General features: G+C 34.2%; 3 protein-coding genes across 3 annotated transcripts; 2 read left to right on the top strand and 1 right to left on the bottom strand.

Annotated features, from left to right (window-relative positions):
* Positions 1-6,280: 6,280 nt before the first annotated feature.
* LOC125220512 (uncharacterized) lies at positions 6,281-7,835 on the bottom strand. The gene is made up of 6 exons (XM_089062347.1): positions 7,640-7,835; positions 7,372-7,523; positions 7,181-7,290; positions 7,016-7,101; positions 6,659-6,763; positions 6,281-6,576 (listed from the first exon to the last, which is right to left on the bottom strand). The coding sequence occupies exons 1-6, from the start codon at positions 7,747-7,749 to the stop codon at positions 6,468-6,470; spliced, it is 672 nt and encodes a 223-aa protein (XP_088918473.1). The 5' UTR covers positions 7,750-7,835; the 3' UTR covers positions 6,281-6,467.
* An 8,379-nt stretch (positions 7,836-16,214) lies between these two features.
* LOC125218028 (auxin response factor 5-like) lies at positions 16,215-20,816 on the top strand. Its single transcript, XM_089063083.1, has 13 exons — positions 16,215-16,701; positions 16,820-16,932; positions 17,378-17,476; positions 17,556-17,612; positions 17,698-17,850; positions 17,939-18,023; positions 18,112-18,202; positions 18,287-18,451; positions 18,530-18,652; positions 18,728-18,939; positions 19,016-20,253; positions 20,325-20,512; positions 20,603-20,816. The coding sequence occupies exons 1-13, from the start codon at positions 16,593-16,595 to the stop codon at positions 20,724-20,726; spliced, it is 2,757 nt and encodes a 918-aa protein (XP_088919209.1). The 5' UTR covers positions 16,215-16,592; the 3' UTR covers positions 20,727-20,816.
* Positions 20,817-20,976: 160 nt separating this feature from the next.
* LOC125218025 (uncharacterized) lies at positions 20,977-23,802 on the top strand. The gene is made up of 7 exons (XM_048119617.2): positions 20,977-21,192; positions 21,385-22,002; positions 22,335-22,522; positions 22,613-22,836; positions 22,927-23,120; positions 23,359-23,484; positions 23,571-23,802. Exons 1-7 carry the CDS (start codon positions 21,037-21,039, stop codon positions 23,667-23,669), a joined length of 1,605 nt encoding a protein of 534 aa, XP_047975574.1. The 5' UTR covers positions 20,977-21,036; the 3' UTR covers positions 23,670-23,802.
* Positions 23,803-23,824: the final 22 nt, after the last annotated feature.

Here is a 23,824-nt window from a genome sequence, read left to right as displayed (position 1 = left end):
TAAGGATTTAAGGGCTGGAATTTGCTTTGATTTTTTAAAGGATTTCACGTATAAGAAAATGAATTCTAAATAAATCAGTATAAATTAAATATTAAAGTGATGCATATTTATTCTACTAAGTGTTCGTTGATGTCATTTGGAGTATGTAACCAAAATATATATCATTAAAACTCAACTGAATACTGGTTAAAATAAATAAATAAGGCATATGTATAAATAGACTTATGGATTTTCCCTAGTTTCCGAGTTCCTAGCTAATAATCAATGTCAATTGTAATCCTTTTCCTGGAGTCAACGTTATATACGTAAGTACTCCATAAAGTATCAAATGGATGAATAGTTACTAAAAATAGTATTTTGCGTTTTAATTTCTAAACGTGGCTCTAGCAAGGTAAGCAATTAATTTTATATGTATATGATGTAGTACTTAATATATATTATTATTATTATTATTACTATGATAGGGTATAAATAACAGCTACATAATTAATAATTATATAAGGGAAATGAACAAATGGTTATGTGATCCACGATATAAGGTGCTGCTCATAATTGACCAGGGCATGATGATTTGTACTTACTACTTATAGTAGAAAATTGTTATTATTGTTAGTAATAAAGAAGACAGACATCATTGTAAGTTAATTTTGCGTTTTCTTCTTCTCTTCTCAAACCATTCTTTTTATAGCCATTTCTCTTCAATCTCTGACTATTTGGTCTTCATCTTTGTATTCTACGACTAGCTACTTTTGAATGTATTTTCTATATGGAGTAATAAATATACATACTGATAAAACATAAACAAAGACACTTATTCGGATAAAATGAGTGTTTTCATTGGTGGATAGAAAATATACCATCAAATTCAATTGGATGAAATGGAGAGGTTTTAATTATCTGATTGATATAAGGCTAAAGTGTTGGACTTAAGACTCCTTTGAAAAAAGATGCTTTCGTCAGTTAATTAACCAATTAAAGATGATTGGGTAGTTAAATTATATACTCATATATCCAACTTTTAAATTGTTATAAATTTATAACAATATTTTGTCCTCCATATCTTGCCATCAAACCATGTGCAAGACTGCCCAGTCCAACTTTTATTATAACTAGCAGCCAAAAATTGACTCTTTCTTAATCCTTGATTTGTAACTTAATCAAAACTGATTTTATGGTTAATTTCTTGATATACAACGCTCGTTATGTCCTGACAGGTGGCACCTTTTGTGTGATCATGATGTAAGAGCACTCGACAATTTTTTCCATGGGAGTAATAAAATGTGTTATTTTTTGTGAAAATAGATTTTGTAGCAAAGATTAAGAAATAGTGGGAAAATACATCCCCCTTAAATTTTATAAATATGAATTCATTTAAATGTCCCACATGTCAAGATTTAAGGATCAAATCATTTATGACCAATGTTCAATGTTTAAGGCAAATATTTGGATACAAACAAATGTAGAATCTGTTTTTTCCCCAACACAATCAAGTGCTTATCGATTTGAAAAAAGAAGGATAAATAATGGATCGAATTAATTAGGAATATATCACATTATTCTTGTGTCCACTTATATTGCGTTTGGTTAATTTTTTGTTGTTTACTTAGATACACAAATCAAGTTCAAATATATGAAGACATTATTTTGTTGGAAGCTATTATTTGACTAATAATCTCGACATTAATTAATTAACACCATGTTAATTAGTTATGTGAGAGTTTGAATTTTGTTCTTACCGGAGTAGTTAAATGAAAGTTACATAAAAAAAATTAAAGTTTAATTCATTCTTTAATTGATTTCTTTGAAGTAAATGGAAACAAGAGTAAAACATGCATGCTATAACTTTTATGTAGTTTATGAATTTTATAATTTTAATACGTAATAATTTTTTATGTATTATTATATAAATAATATTGAAAAGAAAAAAAAAAAGTACTGTTGATGCTGACTAAATGTCAAAAAATTTTATGGTGCATGCTCATATAGTATATATATATATTTTTTACAAACATAAGATTGTACAAAAATAAATAAAACTGAGTGTCCTAGTTGAATTGCGAACTGTCACGGCCCCACAGCACCTCCTCTTTGCTTTATATCCATTTTTAATTTGAAGCCAACTTTTAATTAAATTATTAAAAATGTCTTTTTGAAGAGAGGACGTCACGACAAAGGAACAGCACACTTAATTATAATAAATATAATAAAGTCTCATACTTGCTTTTAAAATTTTTATCTAGGAAGTCTTATTGGGGGAATATGTATTCAATTATAATATTTTTATGTATTTATGCGCACTATAATTGCGTGCATATTACTTAGATTACAATTAAAAGAATGTATCTAAAACTATTATAGTAGTAAGAAAATATGTCACCTAAGTATCTTTTTACACATTTAAATTGCTGCTTAGAGAGAATTGTGAATATATTATTGACAATTTAAAATTCATACTATAGTCCATTTAGAAATTGGGTTCTATGCATAGGCTAGCTAACTGATACAATGAGAAGTATATTAGACTTATGAGTTATTAGTATTTATATCTACATCTCTTTTTTCACAGTAGTACTAGTAGCAAATGATATGGTTTTAACTTCATAAACTAAGTTGTAGTACTAATTAATCACGACAGATTCTATTTTTCTAATTAATATTTTTACGAAACAATTGTTATTATCGTATTAAATGGGATCGAGTAATCTATACTCTGAGTTGTGTTTGATTTTTTTTTGTTTTTAATTTATTCAGATTTTGGAACTCGTAGGAGTATACACAATTAACTAGGGACAGATTAATTTGAAAAAAGAAATTGTTTTTCTATTTTTTGAGTTTATGTTTGAACCATATCATATAGACACTACAAAACTCTTCTTTTAAGGACATAAAAAATAAAACGCAATTACTCAGGCTGGAAAACTTTTAAAATTAACAAAGTAGGATGCAAAAGAAAGTGTCCCTAAATTAGTATTCTCTGATTTTAGTTGGGACATCAACAATAAGGATGTTTTTAAAAACGTCGATGACATATTTAGAAACACAAATTAGCCTTCATAATTGCATTAAAAAATATTCTTAATGGTTTTTTTTTTTTGCAATGATGATTAAATATTGATGATTTATCTGACTCAATTAGTAAGTAATTATATTGTGAATTATACTAAATTTTTACTGCACGAATATGCATAATTAATGCTATAATATATCTACAGTTTAGAAAGAAAATTATGATGATTAAAGAAATAAAGCCAGCAAATAAGTTTTGTTTGGTAGTGTTTACATTTCAATTTTTGTTTGTGGGGAGAAGACGTGTCTCTTAACCACGGGATGATTAGCCTAATTAAGATTCTTAGGGGAATATTGAAATTAATTATTGATTATTGGATAAAGTGACAGACATAACTTTACGAAATTAATATATTATCCATTCTAAATCACACTTGATTAAGTAGCGACTTTTCTTGGTTAAGAATCCAAGATCGGTTCTTCAAATTTATTTCTTCATAACTTAACTAATTAAATTTAAATTTTTAAATACGAAATTGACTCTCCTCCAATTATATTAATCTACTATAAAAAGAAATTCCAAAATGTGAAACAAATAAAAGGAGTAACAGAAAAGCATTAAAAAATTACTACTATAAATTAAAACCAAAGTTAGACAGCTCATTTGTCCATAGAATTTGTTGAAAATAAATGGTAGTTATATCATGCAAAAAAAAAGTAGTAGAAGACAGTACAGAAGGAGGTACGTACTATAAATACAAACATTATAAAAACCCAAAACAAAAGTATTTAAATCAAAATTTGTTATGTAATAAGGTATGTAACCGACGTAAGATGTGTCTTAAATTATTATGAAATTTATGAAAAAGTGAAACGCACGATTGATCAAACTGAAAGCTTCCAACTTGTTCCAGCTTTTCCGATTCATTATTTACCAAATGAAGATTCCTAATCTCAATTCCTAACACTTCTGTTTTTATATGTTTCTTAGTTTTCTACTGATCAATGTTTGCTCTAACTATGTGTCAACTAATTGAGATATTTATTACTATCATTTTGTTTTTTGTGAATGAGCAAATAACTCGAATATGAGACCCTTAGCCTCGGACGATAATGACTTTGCCAATGCCTATGAACCTATGTGTTAATGTGTTTAACACTTCGTTTGGATCATTAATATAATGCTCGATCTCAAGAAGCTACTTTATTACATAAACTCTTTTTTTTAGTGTAAAGATATAAGTAGAACAATCATGAAGTTTAGTCAAATTATGACTTGTTCCATAACTTCAAAAAAGAACCAAAAAATACATAAAGTTTGTATTTACTAGATCTCAATTACCTTAATTTTATTTATGTTGGTGAATTTGTGTCTCATATAACAACCAAAAGATCACATGCAGACATCACCGCATATGAATTAAACAATGTTTATTCATAAAGAAAACATCATTTAATTGCAAAAGATGAACAATATATTACACTAGGCAACAAAAAGATTTCAGCATGGAATAATTGGGAACAAATGCAACTCTATAGTTATCAAGCAAATTTTCGAATCTGTGAGACACCAGAATTTAATCAAATTTGTAGTTTCTAAGCTATTTGCCCTAATTTAAACTTAGTAACATAGTGTAGTATTGTAGTAATGATTTTATCAACCAAATATTTGGTTTTTATAGTACTCTATACTGCCTCAATCATACAGATACCACAATTTTCTATATTTGCTTTGGACTTAGTTGGCATAAATACCATCAATGAATGTTCAATAAACATTTGTTGACTATTTCTTGGATCCATTATAGACTAGTTGGAAGGGATTTATATTGAGAATATTGCTCAAACAACTTGATTTTCAATAACATTATTCATAAGCTTTGTGTGAAGAGAATTTGTGACTATATAATTGAAATGGTTGGAGCATTTTCAAGCTTTTTATTTGACCCTTGCTTCACTGCAAGATCAATAGTGCTTTCTAATATTTTATTTTCTACACAATAATTAGGAAAAAAATTAGTAAAATTAGCAACCTAATTAATATAGTATTATTGTATGATAGACATTCAATGAGAGTATAGCACATAGTTGCCAAAGATGAACTACATAATGTGTTACTATGATAGATGACTCGAGTCGATCAAATCGAGGAAGATCCTTTGAAAATCCCATTTGAGAGATCATATTATTACAAGTAGGTGAAAGCTATAATTTGTTATGGTAAACCAAACAAATATTCCACCCAAACTAATGCACACCAATTTATAGTATTCAAATAATAAATATATATGCATGTTATAAAATAAGAAAGATATGAGCACAGTTGTCAAATGTATTATATTCCATCCTTCACATGGGAGGAAGATGTACTCAAACCATTCACCTAACTCTCCCTTTCTCTCAATTTGAACACTCGTTTCATAAAAGATATTTATTGGGGATCATCAAAATAAAGATAAATGTATGTACCACTAAAATTTAAATTGAATTGGATTTAATTTATATGTATATCAATTTTATTATGAAAGAATAAATGTAAGTACATTATTTCATAGATGATAGTATGAAAGAATTATGAAAATACACCATATGATTTTGAGCTTGATTTGGAGCAATATTCAACAAAAGAGTTAATTTTAAAATTTCATCTTTTCCTACATTATGTAGAAGGATTATATGTAATATATTGATTTATTTTGAAATTAATTAATATTCATGAGCCCATTTTTTATGTAAAATACCTAAATTGTCCAATTATGCATGTACAATTTATGTACTATACATTTTTATTTGACTATTATAGGAGGGATCTAAAAGGAATATGGAGTTTTAAAATGATGAGGCATTCACACATAAGCTGATCAAGAATCAAGATCCTACTCAGATTTGTGGTTAAGCTATCACAACTTCTCACATACAAGTTTATGCTCAAATAAACATGACATTCCAATCATAACCAAATCATAGCTCATTGCTGTAATTGAATAAATAACAAGATTTTCTGCATCTAATCCTCTCTTAGCAAAATAATTCAAATTTGTACTATAGTACAACACCTAATCATGAAAGATTGTGTGGAATATGCATACATATCATGCTAAATTTCCAATTTGGCCATTTGACAATTAAGACTATGAGAGATTGCATTAGAGAAATTTTGCAGCATATTTCTTGATTGTACTACCATTCATGTCATAAAATTTTGAGCTTCATTTTTTGAATGGTGTTGATTGATGGATGATGATGTAATGGAAGAATACAATGGTGGCGAAGGTGATGTTAATGAGTTAAATTCAACATTGGCAAGATCAAGCAGAATTCAGAGAAGAATGGAGAAGATTGAAATACATTGATCACAACTCATGGAGCTACACAGGACATTGGACTTCACAAGTTTTCAAAAGAAAATTTACTTACCTATATTAGTCTCTGAATCATGCATGACAGTTTTTAATTAAATTTTAACTATGTTGTCTTTTCCTTTTCTTTGGCTTCTCAATCTGCTCTTCATTTTTCATAGATGTATCCCCGTTGATCAATAATTTATCTGTGTTCCTCTTTGTAGCAGTGCTGCAAGCATCATTTCATGAATGTAAACAAATACTCAACGTACTATAGATAATCTTTCTGTCACTGAGATGTTTGAATGAACCTGTCAGCTCGAGACCATTCATCCGTGTTTTTATCCAACCATCGAGCACCTCCTGTATGGGGAGCAAGCAGAGATCCTGATATGTGAAGTATCTCTTCATCAAAGCTGCACAAAAATGCAGACAAATGGATTTAACAAAGTCGAAAGAACCCCTCAAACAACTCTACAATAATCTATGAGAAACATAATGTATATCAAATATACTAAAAGAATGAAGTAAGCAACAATCTCTTGATGACAAATCTATATCAGTACACACACGATCTAATAAGTTCTATATGTACAGTTATTCTAAGCGTTCAAACGTTGGGGAAGGTAGCAGAATCCAAATTTGAGATATAAGGGCCTGCAAATCACCTCTTCACAGTAAAACGTAGAATTGCTCCAACTTTTATCTTATGTTTCCTGTGTGTTCGACTAACGTAAACTTCCTCTCCGCCTTTCTGCATTATGATTGTATATCAAGCCTGAGTAAGTATCTTCAAACACAGTAGTACTAATGTGCAAGACCATAGCACTTACAACTTTATGCTTGAACTCATCACGAATGTCGTCATCTGCTATTACAGCAGACGAGAAACCAAGAACCACAGCATGTATCGAATTGGGAGTAAGCTTAACAACCTCCCCCTCTGAAACAGAGCAAGAAAGAGTCTCAAATAACTTAAATCATCACTTAAACTTCTTCGGTACACAACGAGTCAGTAAATTACCTAAAACCATATCGGGTTTCGGATTGAAAAGCAATAGCTTTGCCTTCAATTGCACACCAAAACATGGAAAAGTTCCAGGCACAATCTTTGCCAAATTAGAACGTATACTCGGATCATATGCCAATACAACTCCACCAAACGTCTCATTATACCTACCCAAAAGGTAAAAAATTAAACTTTCACACAAACAAAATGACCCAAACAGGGCAATTGCAATTTCCAGAGCAAGTCATCAATCTAACAGAACAAACGAAATTTTGAAACTTACGTGAAGAGCAGGGAGCTAAGCTCACTGAGAATGGCGTCACTGGCGCAATTTGCCTTGGAGGGGTGAAGATAAACCACCAAATTCGCCTCGCACTCCTCCAGTCCTGCCATTGAGCTGATTATCAGCGACAATCACGAGCTGGCTTGAGGCGATTGCGTTCAATTGATGCTGGTTGGGGTTTAGGGTTTTGGCGAAGACCCTAATTTCAATCCTCTGTTAATTGGATTATGATTTCAATTTTGGGCCGGGTCACATATAACCAAGCCCATGCATAATTACATAATATTGGGCCATTTATGGACTATTTACAGTATATGTGATCTCAAATTAAATTTATTTATTACTTTCAATAATCATATTAAATTTTTTATTTACATTTTTCAAAAGAAAAATATAATATTTGAACACATGGGTAATATTCTAATGCTTATAGCACCCTAATCCAAAATCAAGATCAAATCTCCACCCTTAAATTTTAAAATGAGTGGATGAGATTAAATCTTACGAATCTCAATAAACATTAGACAAAATATCAATAAAATGGTAATATCGTCATTATGTTATCATATGATAATTTTTGTGAATGTTTTTTTATATCAACATAATGTATTACAAATATCGACAATATGACATAAGAATATCAACACTAGTACAAGAAAATATCAACACATATTTATTGAGATTTTTACATGGTTTTATTGAGATTTTTACATGTATTTGTTGATAAAAATTTGGTTATCAACATTTACGAAAACTAAAATAAAAAATATCAAATTTCATTATCCGAACATCGTCGGAACATATGCAATTGAGATCTCGTTGGAATCCTTATAAAATTATCTTTAATTTGATATATTTTTTGCGAAAAAATAATTTAAATCGAGAGAATTACGTAAATTTAAAGTTTTAAGATGATTTTAATGAGAGGGAATTGACATTAATACCCTTTAATGTTATTTATTAATTTTCTTAATTAAAAATATAATTCATGTGACATTATTTCAACCACTAAATCTTCTAATCTAATGGCTAAAATTTAATCTCAGTTTGAAATAACTAATTAGTTAACAATTGATCACTTCCCTTTATTATAAAATACCACTTTTAGTTACTTTGTTCAATTACTGCAACATAAAATACTAGAATACCCTCGAGTCGAGTGCATATGCCAGTATTTATTTTCCAAAATGTTAGCCAGGGGTGATATTGTCATTTTTATGTTTATTATCTTCTCTGTTTTTGTTGAAGTGGCTACCTAAATGTATACGTAAAATAAAGTGGTTTAGAAACCTAACTAAAATGAATATGTGTATCATTGAGTGGTTAAAAAACCTACCACATAAAGTAACTTCATTGGGTGTAAAGAATGTATGAAACATGATTGATAGCAACAAGAAAAGTTCATTCTAATACATGTTTATTTAACCGAAAATAAAGTGGATTTGTTTGAGCTATACATCCTACATTAACGATTCGGGGGTTCTTATTGTATCAAAAACCAACAAATTTTTATGAGTTTTGATGTTGTCCACTTTTTTCTATGTGGAGGTATACATCTAAATTTGAACTTTAAAATACATTCATACACTTATTCTGCACCTATATGAAAAAGGTAGTGTTCATTATGTAGAAACATGTTCGAAGCCAAAACAGCAATTAATTGATTAGTTCAACAAATAGAAGCAGTTCGTAGAATAAACAATAAAAAAATAAAAGGCAATGAAAACAATGTGTAGACAAAATCAATTGTTTTACGTAAAATCACAAGTGAACCATATGGCAAATAAAAAAAAACGAAAGTAAAGAGGCAATTATGCGTCAATTAACCAAAAGATAGAGAGAGGTGGTTTTACAGCAGTCCCAAGCGGCATGAGAGGTTCTAAACAACCACAAAAGAAGATATGTAGTTCACAATTATCGATATTTTAAATATGTCACATATTTTACGTCAATGGATAGCTATTAGGAAATTCAAAAGCAATGGGGATTTACCCAATTTACTACATGTACCTAAGATCGAGAATTATCATATATGAAGAGCTAAACTGGCTCATTGATCTGACGTAAATAGGCCTATAACGATACAAAAAGGACTAAAAAGAATCAAAAGATGTAAAGACCAATCAACATTAATCAATGTAAGTGTAAAAATGTTGATACATATTGTTCTTCATAAAACGACCACTTCTTGCTAACTCTATAGATCAACTATCCAACAAACCTCATTAATTGATCTAGCATTTTATTTAGTAGTATGTCAGTCAAATTTCAAGAGCATATCATCAAGTCCATCATCAATATATCACAAATCATTAATTAATATCCCATAGTTGGAGAGTGTGATATTTCTTAAAAGAGAAATCTCTTTATACGTGTTTCTATATAATCATGAAAAAAGCCTAAATAAACAGGCCCACAAAATAGAAATAGACAACATGGAGTCTCTTGCATAAAAGAATATGTCTCCTTATAACCTTACATTGAACTCTGTTTTATGTTCCCCTCTATCACCACGCCTATTTCTCCTTCTTTCACCTTCAATTATTAACATGCTTGTATAATTGGGTCCCATTTTTTTCTTCCTTTTTTTCCCTTCCAATTCTATGAATTCCCATTATTATGAAAATATCATAGCCTAAATCATTTGAGAATACTATTGTTATGCTTGTGGATATAAATGATCAATTTGAGAATATTGTTATTAGTAGGTAGTAGTGGAAACTCATATAGATATTGCTTCATCTATCCTAGAATAATATATGGATTAATTAAACTCCATAATCATAAAGGGTTTAGTGTGTGGGTATATATATACAATCATAATCGTAATAATTTTTTTTTATTATTTTAACATTACTAAAAGGTGAGCAAAAGATGATACCTACAATTTTCATGCCAAGGTCAATGGGGTCAAAACATGCTATATTTGATTGCTTATAATTGTTAGTGATCTTTTACTCACAGAAAACCCAATTAATGATTAATCTCACCACTAATTTTAATTATTTGATTATGCTTTTCCAATAATTTGGAATATTATAATCGGTGTAGGACAACAAAAGCATTAGCTCATAATCATGAGACTTTGTATTGTTTTAGAACTATATACATCATTGAGTGATTTTTTTTAACCATACTAATGATAATATTTATAAACCTATGCCCATATATGTTCTTGGTACCCTTAGATTTGCTTATATATATAATTATTAGTTATTACTTAATTACTACTTATATTAAAGGAAGACAACATATAACATCAAATGATGATGAGCTTTTATTGTTGTCTTTCTAACGTTTGTAACACCAAGTATGTTTTATTTTCATTTGAATGTTTGTGATTAAACTATATAATCGAACCCTATTTGTAATAATGCAGCAAAAATATCCATTTTAGCAAGTACTAGTAAATCACTTTTTGGAGAAGTTTGAACTAATTTCGAAAGTATTCGAAGTGGTCACATATCAACTACTCCTCTCCTCGGATCCCACAAAATCCAACTACTTCGATCCCCCAAATTAATGGCTCAAACCACGAGAATTTAAATTAATTTTGGGGCCATAAGAAAATATAGACAAATCTTAAATGCCAAAAGTTAAAAGATTAGGCAATTGTTTGGCGTGATTTGATAATTATGCCAAAAACTACAAATTGAAGTAGTGATTTAAATACGAAGATAGCGAGATTTTGCTAGATTTGTTAAAAAACAGAGTAGTATATTAAACATAAATTAGTGAGGCAAATTTTATCCTTAACTAGCATAATTGATTATAATATCATAGACGTGTATTAGAGCATGCACAACCGTGTTCTCTGCATAGGCATGAAGTATGCTCTTCATTTTCATGGGCTTAGCCACACTTTTATTCATATTTTATTCAATGCTATTGGCAAAAACACAGCACCAACAATCATGTTCTCCCCCACGATGATGCTTTTCACTATTCTATTATTCAATTTAAAAACCACAATTACCAAAAACATTTCAGTAAAAAAACCCGAAATAACATTACAAATTCCTAAATATCAAAAATTAAAATTCTAAAAATTAAAGAGTACATAATTTAATTCCTAAAAAATTTAAACTCACATTAAAAATTACTCCCTCGTCCCAGATAGTTTGTCCCACTTCTTTTTTCGCACTGGTTTTTTGCAAAAATAATAATAAATAGGTAAAGTCGAGAGAAAGTAAAATAAGAGAAAGAATAATGTAGGTAAGACTACTCTCTCTACATTATTCTCTCTTTTGCTTTACTTTTTTTTCCACTTTAACTATTTATTACTAGTATTATTTTTGCAAAACGAGTGAAAAAAATGAAGAAAGACAAACTATCTGGGACAGAGGAAGTATATAATTTAAAATCATAGTTAAAAGTTAGTGTACATATTCACATTGGGTGATGAGTATTTATAAATGATTGGATGAATTGTGGATAAAAGAATGGAAAGAAAAAAAATTAAAAAAATTGTAACAAACGGTAATATTTTGGGATGTAGGAATTTTTTAAATATTTTTTTTCCTGATTTCTTCGTGATTTTTATGATTTTTTTAAAAAAATTAATAAAACAGATAAAAACGATGCTCACTCATAGGTGGCCACGTGTTTGAGTGCGTTTGCTCTTGCCGGTGAGCGGCGCTCGCCTACATGAGCCCAACAGTGAACTTCACGGTTTGCCGTGATAATGGCACGAACCCGCTTTTAGCTGAGGCACCATTGGGCATATGCTCCAATTTTAGTTAATGCATGTTTACAACTCAAACTATGCATGATCTAGCTTGTTGTAAAGATGAGTGTAATGAAAGTTATTATGAGAAAAACAATGATAAATAAACTGATTTTTATATTTCTGAATTTTAAATGATCCATGAAAAGACAATCAAAAACAAAAAATTCCAAATTCAGCGCAAAATAATTAGATATTCATATCACAAAACGCAAACCAGTTATTTCTACAAATAGTACATGATGGATGTATCCAATGCATGCTCGACACGTGGTCCGTGTGGTCAACAATGTAGCGAATAGAGAGAAGTATCCGCTGCGGTTGCGGCCAGTTTAAGACGCAACGCCCTCGTAATTTGCAACCCAGCGCCGCCTCCTGACCGTTGGATCTAGCTACTGATCTCCATAGATGCACGCGCGCACTGGAATGCGGGCCCCACCGATAATTGCAGGCAATGCAGAGAGAGATAAGAGTAGAGAATCCTGCAGTCGGACTTTGTACACAAAAGTAGGAGTATTTCCCTTCTGTAGTAAAGCAGGTTTAATATCATTTGTACATTGAGCAATATATAACTGATCATGATATTAATTTAATACTATACTAATTGTTTTAATTCATTACTGATATATGATGTTAAAAAGTCTAATTGACAATTACACTTTACACTTTAAGACACTTCACATTATTATGTGACAATTTCGTATGTTGTCACACTAAAAAATCAAAAGAAAATGACTTTAAATCGCGTCACTCCATCACTGTTTTTTCATAGAACTTTAAAAATTAATCATACGAGTATGTGATATCGAATTAATATGATTGTTGACATGTGTCATTCATAGAGAAACAGCTCCAGTATCATATTCCCCACTTTTACCCCCCTATTGAAATTTAGGTGAATATTTAGAAATTGGGAAAGATATTTGCATCATTTAGGCTTATTTTTGTGCTTTTCTATATAGGTTGAAAATGTTTTGCTTCACGTCTAAGTTCTTTCTTTTTTTTCTAATTTGCTTGGCAGGAATCTTCTTTGATTACTATAAGTTGGTTAGAAAATAAATATATGGAATGTGTAAAAATGTTGGACAACAAAAGGAGTATATGTTTTGATGAATGGAGAGAGATAGTTGCTCAATAATTGGTTCAATTAATTCAACTTATTATTCGGAAAATCGAATAATCAGACCTTCATGCCTAACAAAACCACTCCTACTACTCTATTGGTATAATTTGCAAACAAATTAAGTCCAATAATTTAGACAATCAAAGTTTTCACTTTCCAAGAAGCACTTGTCTTGTAATAACGTAGCAAAATATTTTTGGTTTATTTAGTGGGAACTAAATAATTACTACTTCAATTACAGTAGAATTGCACTAAGTCAGTTGTACGTCGCATTACAATCTCCTAATTACTTCATATATTCAACTTTAATTGCAATTATAAATTAACTTTTCTTCTTGATTTAGAAATTCAAATGCAGTTATATACACATTTCTTCCCTTTCATTATCGATGATTGTTTTATTACGAAAATTAGGACTATAATTGAAATTATTGAGTATGAATTAGAAATCAACTATTTAGGAGGTTACTTATAGTAGTATTACCGAGCATTCACCTTACAATAAAACATTACTAATAATTGATACAATTTAATTCTTGTTTACTGCACTACAATTAGAGCAATATATATACATCCTAGCAATGTGATTAATTTGGCCCTTATACTAAAATCGATTAATTAATTGCTACGATTTCGCCGAAACAAATCGTATATTCACAATCATGGATAATAATAACATGGTTCAATAATTGGACATAGTGCTAAGACTGCCACGTAGACTAGAATAAGCCACCCTATTTAATTAATATATTAATTAATCAAATAAATTGTTAAGGACAATAATTGGTGATCAATTTTTTTGATTACTATTTGAAGCATATCTAGATTAGCACGTACGAAATTTGAGCATTTGAAGTATATCCAAAACTAGTCTAAGCATGCCACGTTATTTTTTCCCCATTTCTCCGTTTCTTAATTCTAATTATGTGGAAAATTGATATATTTATCTTTCTTCCTTATTTAAATGATGCCCGGAAAAAATGTTGAAAAAAATATTATAATCATACACATGGATTAATAAGAAAATTATATTATCATATAGCTTATTTGGTGTTACAATGTATAGTCTTTTAAAGGCAGTGTTATTAATAACAATTTTAATATCACGTTATTGCTGTTTTTCGACAGTCAACTCTTTCGACATTGCTGTGTTTCTTTTAATGATAGCCACTACATATAGATCTACTTCTTATTTATCGTCTTTTAATTATTTTTTTCTCATTAACAATCTTATATAGTCCGTACTGTTCTTGTAGCCTAAAACTGTTAACATGATTCGAGCCTTCTATAAAATTATGACATTGCCATTGATTCCATTATTTCATTTTATATAAAAATGGCACCGTGCAAATGTGGGTTGTAAATTAAAACCTCCTACAAAAGAGTAGGTAGATAATGTCAAAGAATTCCTAAATGAAAGTGTAAACACATTACACATTTTTTCCTTGCAGAAAAAAGAGTTGTTATTTTCGAGGTGCATTCCTAACGTGCGCCGTATGTTTGAGACTATCGTGCACTGTTCGCATGCCCAATGGTCAAAAAAATAATAATGTGACGCGAAAGCTCATGACAAAAGAAAAATACAATTCCATTTTATTTTTGGAATATAAAATATTCTCAAAAATGGTCTAGTCTTGACACGCCCAAACATGAGAGAAATGACCCTTTTTTCCTCATACCTCGTAATCCACGTGCTAAAATACGCCTCTCCCATTATTTTTTTTTGTCATTTCTCTTTATTTATAATTTTTTAATAGAATTAGTATAATAATCTCCCCTGAAACAATTTTTGTTATGAGATTTTATGAAGCAATAAATGATGAAGATATATTTTGTTGATTGAAACATTGATACTATTTGATATACTACAAAACTTATTCGAAATGCTGCATAAAACGTCACATCAATTTTTAAAAAGTGGAGAAAAAGGGGAAACTTGCTTCCAAGAGTGTGTAGTGGATTATCTTTATTAACTAATCTATACAGTTAATGGAGAACAACTCATAAACATTGAATTAATTAATTATATTGCAAAAAAAAGTTACTACTATGGTGGAGTTTTACGTTGAGATAATTATACTTTTGTTACATTAAAAAGTTGTGTGAAAACAGTATGTTTAGCACATAAATTTGCATATTAAGTGAAAATGATTTTAAAAAATCAAAATTAGTACTCCTAAACAAACACGTTAAGCCCACATGAAGATGTATAGGGATTAATGAAGGATTTATTAGTAAATAATCAAAATTGGAACTTGTTTTTGTGTGAAAAAAACTAAAAAAATGCTACCTACATTCTTTCTAGTACAGTACATGGGAGTAGTTAATGGGTGCAAGCAAAGGTTGTCTGATTTTCTCTGCAAATTTCTGTTTCTCATTTCTTCAGCTCTCAAAACAGAACCAACCATTTTAAGCAAGTTTATGCGCAGCTTAAGAGTAATCACACCCTTTGCCTTCAGATCACATGTAGCGAGAACAGTGTAGGAATGTTAGAGAGATAAAGAATGAATCTTTTTGGTGCTATGTTGATTGAGAAAGAGAAAGGTGAAACCTTTATTTTTTGTCATTTCGATTTGCCATCTCAAAACTCCATTTTTTCTACTGAAAGGTCAATTTCTTTATGAGAAGGGAGAAAAAGGGAAGAGGAAACACTTGATAGTCCAACCACTCATGCTTTGATCCGCGTGCTGTGTGTGTATGTGTGTGTGTGTTTATATTTTTGAGACTTTTTTAATAAAAAAGAAAATTCCCTTTTAGCTGTGGATGGGTTGTTGGTGATAGGGCGAGGGGGCGAGGAAGCCCCACTTAGATTTTTCAGTATTACTTTTTTGCAGTGTGTTTTTTGTTCCTTGGTTTTGGATTTTTTTAGAGCATGCCTTCTTTGATTGGTTCCTCTCATACCACTAGATTCTCTCAATATTTGTCTGTCTTGGCCATATTCCTCTCATCAATTGTTTAATATACATGCATTTTCTTGAACTAGTGTTTTTTTTGTTGTTGGGGCGATTTGTGAAGCTTGATTCTTGCTTGCTGCAAGAGATGGAGCCTAGTGTTGTGGGATTGAAGTAGTGTGTGTGTTTGTGTGTTGGAGAGAGAAAGAGAAGATGGCTTCTATTGAAGAAAAGATGAAGGCAGGGGGAGGAGGTTATGTGAGTGGGGAAAGCAATGTGATTGATGGAATGAAGCTGTTGAAGGAAATGCAGGATCACAGTGGTTAGTTTCTGGTTCATCTTCTGATCTCTCTTTCTTAGTCATGTGTGTGTGTTGTTTTGGTGAAATTATGTGGCATTGTATGGATTTATCAATTATCAATGAGTTGTTGATGTTTTAGGGGTAAAGAAACCAATAAATTCTGAGCTGTGGCATGCCTGTGCCGGTCCACTCGTTACCTTGCCTCCGGTGGGAAGCCTCGTATACTATTTCCCACAAGGCCACAGTGAGCAGGTTCGTCTCTTCATCTTCGAATGAGCTGCAAAATCTGCCTAATTTGGAAGGAATGTAGTTAGGGGAATGTGTAGCTAGTGCACGTATTGTGCTAGCTCGAATGTGTCGTTCCCCTGTGGTCTTTTTCCTTTACGGATAGAATTCTTTCGCTGAAGCTGCTTATATCATGTGTTTTGGCCTTAATCTACTCTGTTTATTTGTATACTTATTTAGCCTCGTATCTTCATCTTCGAATGAACTGCAAAATCTGCGTAATTTGGAAGGGATATAGTTAGCGGAATTGATTTCGTTGCAGTTTAGGCCCTGTTAGCCAATTGTGTAACTAGTGCAAGTATCATGCTAACTCGAATGTGATGTTCCTTTGTGCTTTTTTTACCTTCCACTGATTGAATTCTGTCGTTGAACCTTCTGATTGAGCTAGTATATCTCGGTTCCTCTGCAACAGGTTGCCGTCTCCACAAATAGGTCAGCAACGACACAAATACCAAACTATCCGAATCTCCCCACTCAGTTGCTGTGCCAAGTTCACAACGTTACACTCCATGTAAGTATTTCGAGAGGGAAACTATTCTACAGCTTTGGTTAACAACTAATTGCATCAATTTAAATGTCTGTGTCAACAGGCAGACAAAGAAACCGATGAGATCTACGCCCAGATGAGCCTGCAGTGCGTAAATTCTGTAAGTCTAGCAACTGAAGATAGTGTTTTCTCCATATTGTGCACCTCTCGTCACTGTGATGATGCGTGTTTTTTTCTTGTGGCAGGAAAAGGATGTATTCCCTATACCTGATTTTGGACTAAAACCGAGTAAACATCCGACAGAGTTCTTCTGCAAAACTTTGACGGCTAGTGATACAAGCACGCATGGCGGTTTTTCCGTTCCTAGGAGGGCGGCTGAAAAGCTTTTCCCTCAATTAGTATGGTTTTAGTCTAGCTGGCTCTATATGTGTCTCTCTATATCTCAAAAATTATATTATCAATTCATTTTATGCTTACTGATTTCAGGATTACTCGATGCAACCTCCATTTCAAGAACTAGTGGTCCGGGATTTACACGATAACACTTGGACCTTTCGCCACATATACCGGGGTAAGCACACTGTAGAGTTGTACAAAGCTCAAGGCATGCCTCTGTTGTATAAGTATAACCTCGGTATTTTTGAATATTCTTTATTTAGGGCAGCCGAAGCGGCACCTTCTTACAACTGGCTGGAGTATGTTCGTTGGAGCAAAGCGGCTTCGAGCTGGTGATTCAGTGCTGTTTATCAGGTATTGTTTGTAACTCTACAGTTAACCTCATTTTCCAGTCTTGATCGTTATGTATGCTCACTGTTTGCATTACTTTCACTGTAGGGACGAGAAATCGCAGTTGTTGCTAGGAGTGAGGCGTGCCAACCGCCAGCAAACGATGATGCCATCTTCTGTTCTATCTGCTGACAGCATGCATATAGGAATCCTTGCTGCTGCTGCTCATGCTGCTGCTAACAGAAGCCCGTTTACGATCTTTTACAATCCGAGGTTTCTTAAATAAGTCCTTTTAGTTAACGGATCCACTCTAATGTTTTTCCAAACTGACTCACTCGCCCCATTTTGTAGGGCATGCCCCTCGGAGTTTGTCATTCCGTTGGCTAAATATAGAAAAGCAGTTTTTGGGACGCAGCTGTCTATTGGTATGAGGTTCGGCATTATGTTTGAAACCGAAGAATCCACTAAACGGAGGTAACAGGCGAAGCAGATCCGCTTTGTATTCCATATCGCCTCAGTCATTGCTTTACGTTCTTCTTCTTTGTACAGATACATGGGCACGATCATAGGAATAAGCGACATAGATCCATTAAGATGGCCCAACTCGAAGTGGCGTAGTCTTCAGGTGGAGTGGGACGAGCCTGGATGCGGTGATAAGCAGAATCGAGTTAGCCCTTGGGAGGTCGAGACTCCCGAGAGCCTCTTCATATTTCCATCTCTAACCGCAAACATGAAACGCCCTTTCCACTCGGCTTTCATAGGTCGTTTGTTTTATAAGCATTGACTTGTTTTGGTTGTGTTTTTGTATTTGCTGATTCGTTGTTTTCCATGAATCAGGAGCACCACCACCCGAATGGGATTCTTTAATGAATCGGCCTTTCCTCAGGGTTCCGGAGAATCCACATGGCGAGTTTCAATGCCCCCCGATATCAAGCATGTGGCCCGAACAATTGTTGAAGATGCTTGCAAAGCCTCATGGTTTGATGAGTCCTCATCCTATGCAGGAAATGAAAGACGTTGCGTTACACGAACCAAAGTCTCTAGTGCAACCGGCCATCAAGGACGTTTGTCTGCAAGCCAACACTCATTCTCAGAGCTTCTCCGGCCAGCCATACGTAACTAACTTGAGTAACTCACTACCCGGAAAGCCTAACATATCCGGGAACCTAACATCTCCGGGAGCTGGTCAGGAACTGTCGAAGATTGACTGCATTCCTGCTGCGAATCAATCAGGTCAGTGCCAGTCCGATGGAAAGCTCAGCGATGAAAAATTGATGTGTAAGCCCACGAATCCACAAAGCTTCAGCAACGATTTGATGCTCTCGGGGCAGATTGGTGGGGGCTCCGTGCCTTTCCAAACGAGTCCGTGTGGAACACAATCACGCCTGGAGGCACACAGTCTTCAAACTCCAACGGTCGATCCATCCCACGCTGAATCTACTATTGCCAACGCCTCGGTCGATTTTAGCCCATACCCGATGATGTGTCCGTCTCCTCCCCCCGGATTGTTTAGAAATACGGGATCCTTGTCCGTGTTCAAGAAACCCGACCAGTCTCCAATGTCGTCTGAAGTGGCTTACTCGATGATGCTGCCTTCAGTCGGACAAGAGCTATGGGACGGCCAATTTAGCAACCCCAAGTGCGCTGCTCTTCCCGTGCTGCTGCCTCATCACGACATTTCGAACTTCCAGTACGGTTCGAATGTTTTGAAAGACTTGTCAGATGATAAGCACAACCAAAGTGACATATACAGCTGTCTCAATCTTGACGGGAGTAACAGCGGGAGCACGGTGATCGACCCTTCTTCCGTCTCTAGCACCATCTTGGACGACTTCTCCGCCCTCAAGAACATGGATTTCTCGAACCCCTCGGATTACATGGTGGGGGGCTTCTGCTCGACCCAAGACGTCCAATCGCAGATCACGTCGGCCAGCTTAGCAGACTCGCGGACGTTCTCCGTACAGGAATACGCTGACAACTCGGGCGGGGCATCATCCAGCAACGTCGACTTCGATGACATCCTGCAGCAGAGCTCCTTCCAGCAAGTCACTCCTAGGTTCCGGACCTACACAAAGGTGATGATCTAGCCACGCTAGATTCCGTCTTTTTTATGTTTCGTTTATTCATTCATGTTGCTGGACGACAGATTCAGAAGGCGGGATCGGTGGGGAGGTCGATTGACGTGTCGAGCTTCAAAACGTACAACCAGCTGCGGTCGGAGATTGAACGCATGTTCGGGCTGGAGGGCCTGCTGAACGACCCTGGCTCGGGATGGAAGCTCGTGTACGTGGACTTTGAGAGCGACGTGCTTCTCGTTGGGGACGATCCGTGGGAGTAAGTCGAGCTCTTGCCTTTCTTAGTTACTGAAAAGGAGAGGCATGTGTATCATGCAAGTATAATGTATGATGATGTTATGCTGTGTAGGGAGTTTGTTGGGTGTGTTCGATGCATAAGGATTCTGTCGCCGGCGGAGGTGAAGCAGATGGGGGAGGAGGGGATGCAGCTGCTCAACTCCGCGGCGGGGAGGGGGATTCAACTTGAATATTAGATGAATGTTGTATGTAAATTGGATTCTGATTCAACCTTGTAGCTTTTCATCATTCTATTTCTCCCCCAAAACTTCGTTTATCGCTCTAAATTTTGTCTCAAATAAACACAAATATGCATATTCAAATCCAGGTACAATTTATTTTGGGAAATAGATAAAATGACCCCTGGGGTAGTGTTTGGGACGCACTTCATTTTTGGTACTGATTCAAAAAAAAAGATAAATAAAAGGATGTCGGTAAAGTCAGTTAAATTGGACCCACGACTCCCACCTTTCAGAATTCCACAAAAATCTCTCCTTTATTGGAGAAATGGGGCAATCATCGTCGACGGAGCACGGAGCATCGCCGGAGCTGCGCGAAGTACAATCACTAGTTGCTTCAACTGGAGCCCTACCATCTCTCCAGAAATCATTTCCTCTTCTCTCCGATCCACAAACTCGATCGATTCCTTTTCCATCTCTGCAGGTAATTCAACAACAACAAATTAACACAAATTATGATCACCACGTGCTTTTGTAGAATTAGGTCACCACTTACCTGATCAAACTCGATATTGCGTTGGATTCCCCAAATTTATTACTCGATTGCCTCAACTTTGATCTTTTCATTACGGAACCAGTTGTTTACTCCGTTTCCCCCTTTTACTTTGTGTCTCAGAAATGTTTCGATTTGACTAGCGCGAATGTGGAATTCGATCAAGATGTGGTGCTTAAGGAATTGCCCCTGTTGTTTACTCATCTAGGTTCTGCAATAGTTGAACTGTTTTTCGTGGCTGATGAAAATGGAGTGAGTGAAGTTGAGTTCTTGAGAGGCTACACCAATATCTGCGGAAGGGCGGTGTCTTCCACATTGTTGAATAATTTGTTTCGGGTATTTTCTGTGGCGTGTTCCAAGGCCGGGCTTCAAATTGATCTGCAGTTTGAGCTGTTTAATGATGATTACAAAATTAGTGGGGCTTTATCGCCCCGTGATGTTTGTATGCTTTTGTGCATCTGTTGGATTTTCTCTTGTGATTCTAGGATGCTTAGATTGAATGCAGGGAAGGGAGAAGGGAAATTTAGTGTTCCGGATATATCTCATTTGGTATTCTCGGCTATTGAGGTGTGTAGTGAAGGAGATGCCGGGTTGGATTTTTGGGACTCCCGTGTGTCGGAGATAGATATGCAACTTCCTGCTGCGAAAATTCATCTTTGGGCTTTGAAGAATGTACCTCACCTTGCAGATTGCTTTCAACAATTCGTTCATGCAAGACTCTGTTACCTCAAGCTCCCAGAGGTTGGCACACTTTGTTCAGTTCATCATATTGTTTTGTATGATGTTATATATAACTTCACATGCAATTTTCATAGGATTTCACTGCAAATGCATTATAATTATATTGCTTAAAAGAGTTCCTACAATGTTTGAGATGGATGCGTTGGTCCATTGCTAGAGCAATAGTGGTCTGTTAATAGTTCTTTTCCATATTGTTGTCTTGGTCTGTGTCAATTTTATGAGGACGAGACTTTCGTAAAACTGTCTTTTTATAAGATCATGATATCAATGGAGCTTCACAAGCATTTTGTATTGTATTTCTGTTACCATAACCTTTAAATGCCTAATTGCAGGAGAAATCAGAGCCATCATGTGCTTCTGCTCATGAGAGCTCATCTTTAGCAATTTCTAAACACCGCCTTTTGACTCCTGGAAGGGCCTGGGCTATCTCACTCTCATTGAGAGGTGCTATGTATGAAGAGATGTCAAAAACTTGTTTTCCCAACGATGATGATGAAACGATCGACAACCTACTTTACCAGTTTGTCCACTCTCTTACAGTACTTGACTGCGTTTGTGTTTCTCATATCATACTCTAGCATGTGTTTTACATTTCAAGTCATGCATACAGGTCTTCTGTTGATGGCAAAGGTCTTAATCGCTTTTGGTCAAGGGTTGAAGGCTACAATGGTCCAACTGTAATGCTCATCTCTGCGCGTGAGCAAAAGACAAATGCAAGGCCATGGATCATTGGTGCACTCACAAATGGGGGATTTGAAAATAAGGATATATATTATGGAAATTCTGGCAGTCTGTATGCATTAAGCCCAGTCTTCCATGCATTCTTATCCTCTGGTTAGCCACTTGGGGTTTGTTCTACGATATATATATGTTATTTTCTGTGTAAGATGATTAAAACTGACTGGAGATTTATCGAATTGGCAGGAAGGGAGAAAAACTTTGTCTATAGTCATTCGCAAGGTAGGTCTTATGAGGCTAAACCTAAACCAGTAGGACTTGCATTTGGTGGATCTTTAGGAAACGAAAGAATATTTTTGGATGATGATTTTGCAAGAGTTACCGTACGCCACCATGCCGTTGACAAAACATACCAACATGGCAACCTCTTCCCCAATCAGGTATTACCATACAACTCCAACTCTTTGTCTGTTAGCTTTTCATTGTTTTCTTATTAGTAGATTAGTTCCTTTTACTCAGCATTCACTGAATAGGACTGGACCTAGTTTTTAGTTTTTGAGTTTAAAACAACATTATTTTCTTGGTTTTTAAGGAAGTGGTGAATACAATATCCACACACTTTATGATTCATTTGGATGGTGTGGTTGATGATCTCAATTTGTGTGTGTGCATTGATAGGGATTCCTCCCAACTGAAGCCTCAGTTTTCCAAGTAGAGGTATGGGGGTTAGGCGGGAGATCTGCGCGAGAGGTCCAGGCTTCTCATCAGAAGCGAGAAGAGATTTTTACAGATCAAAGGCGAAAGGTAATCCCGATCTTTCACTGTATTTCATTGAGCAGGCAGTCAATCAAGCTTCAATGGCACTCTGATGCTATTCTAATCTCTTGCAGATCGACTTGAAAACATTTACCAACTGGGAAGATTCGCCGGAGAAGATGATGATGGATATGATGTCCAATCCAAACGCTGCTAGGCGCGAAGAACGATGATCACAAGACAAATCAACCACCACATTGTAAATATCAGTGTACATTAGAGTGCTTCTGATACTACTACAACATTTTGTGGAAGACTTGAAATTCAGTGTGTTGAGAAATAAAATAAATTGCTTCATTGCTATAATATTGTAGATCCATAAAGATAG

This window comes from Salvia hispanica, chromosome 1 (assembly GCF_029641045.1).
Source record: "Salvia hispanica isolate PSC_SH4W2 chromosome 1, Shi_PSC_v1, whole genome shotgun sequence".
NCBI lineage: Eukaryota > Viridiplantae > Streptophyta > Magnoliopsida > Lamiales > Lamiaceae > Salvia > Salvia hispanica.
The sequence above is the reverse complement of the archived record's forward strand: the minus strand, read 5'-3'. Positions and strand labels throughout refer to the sequence as shown.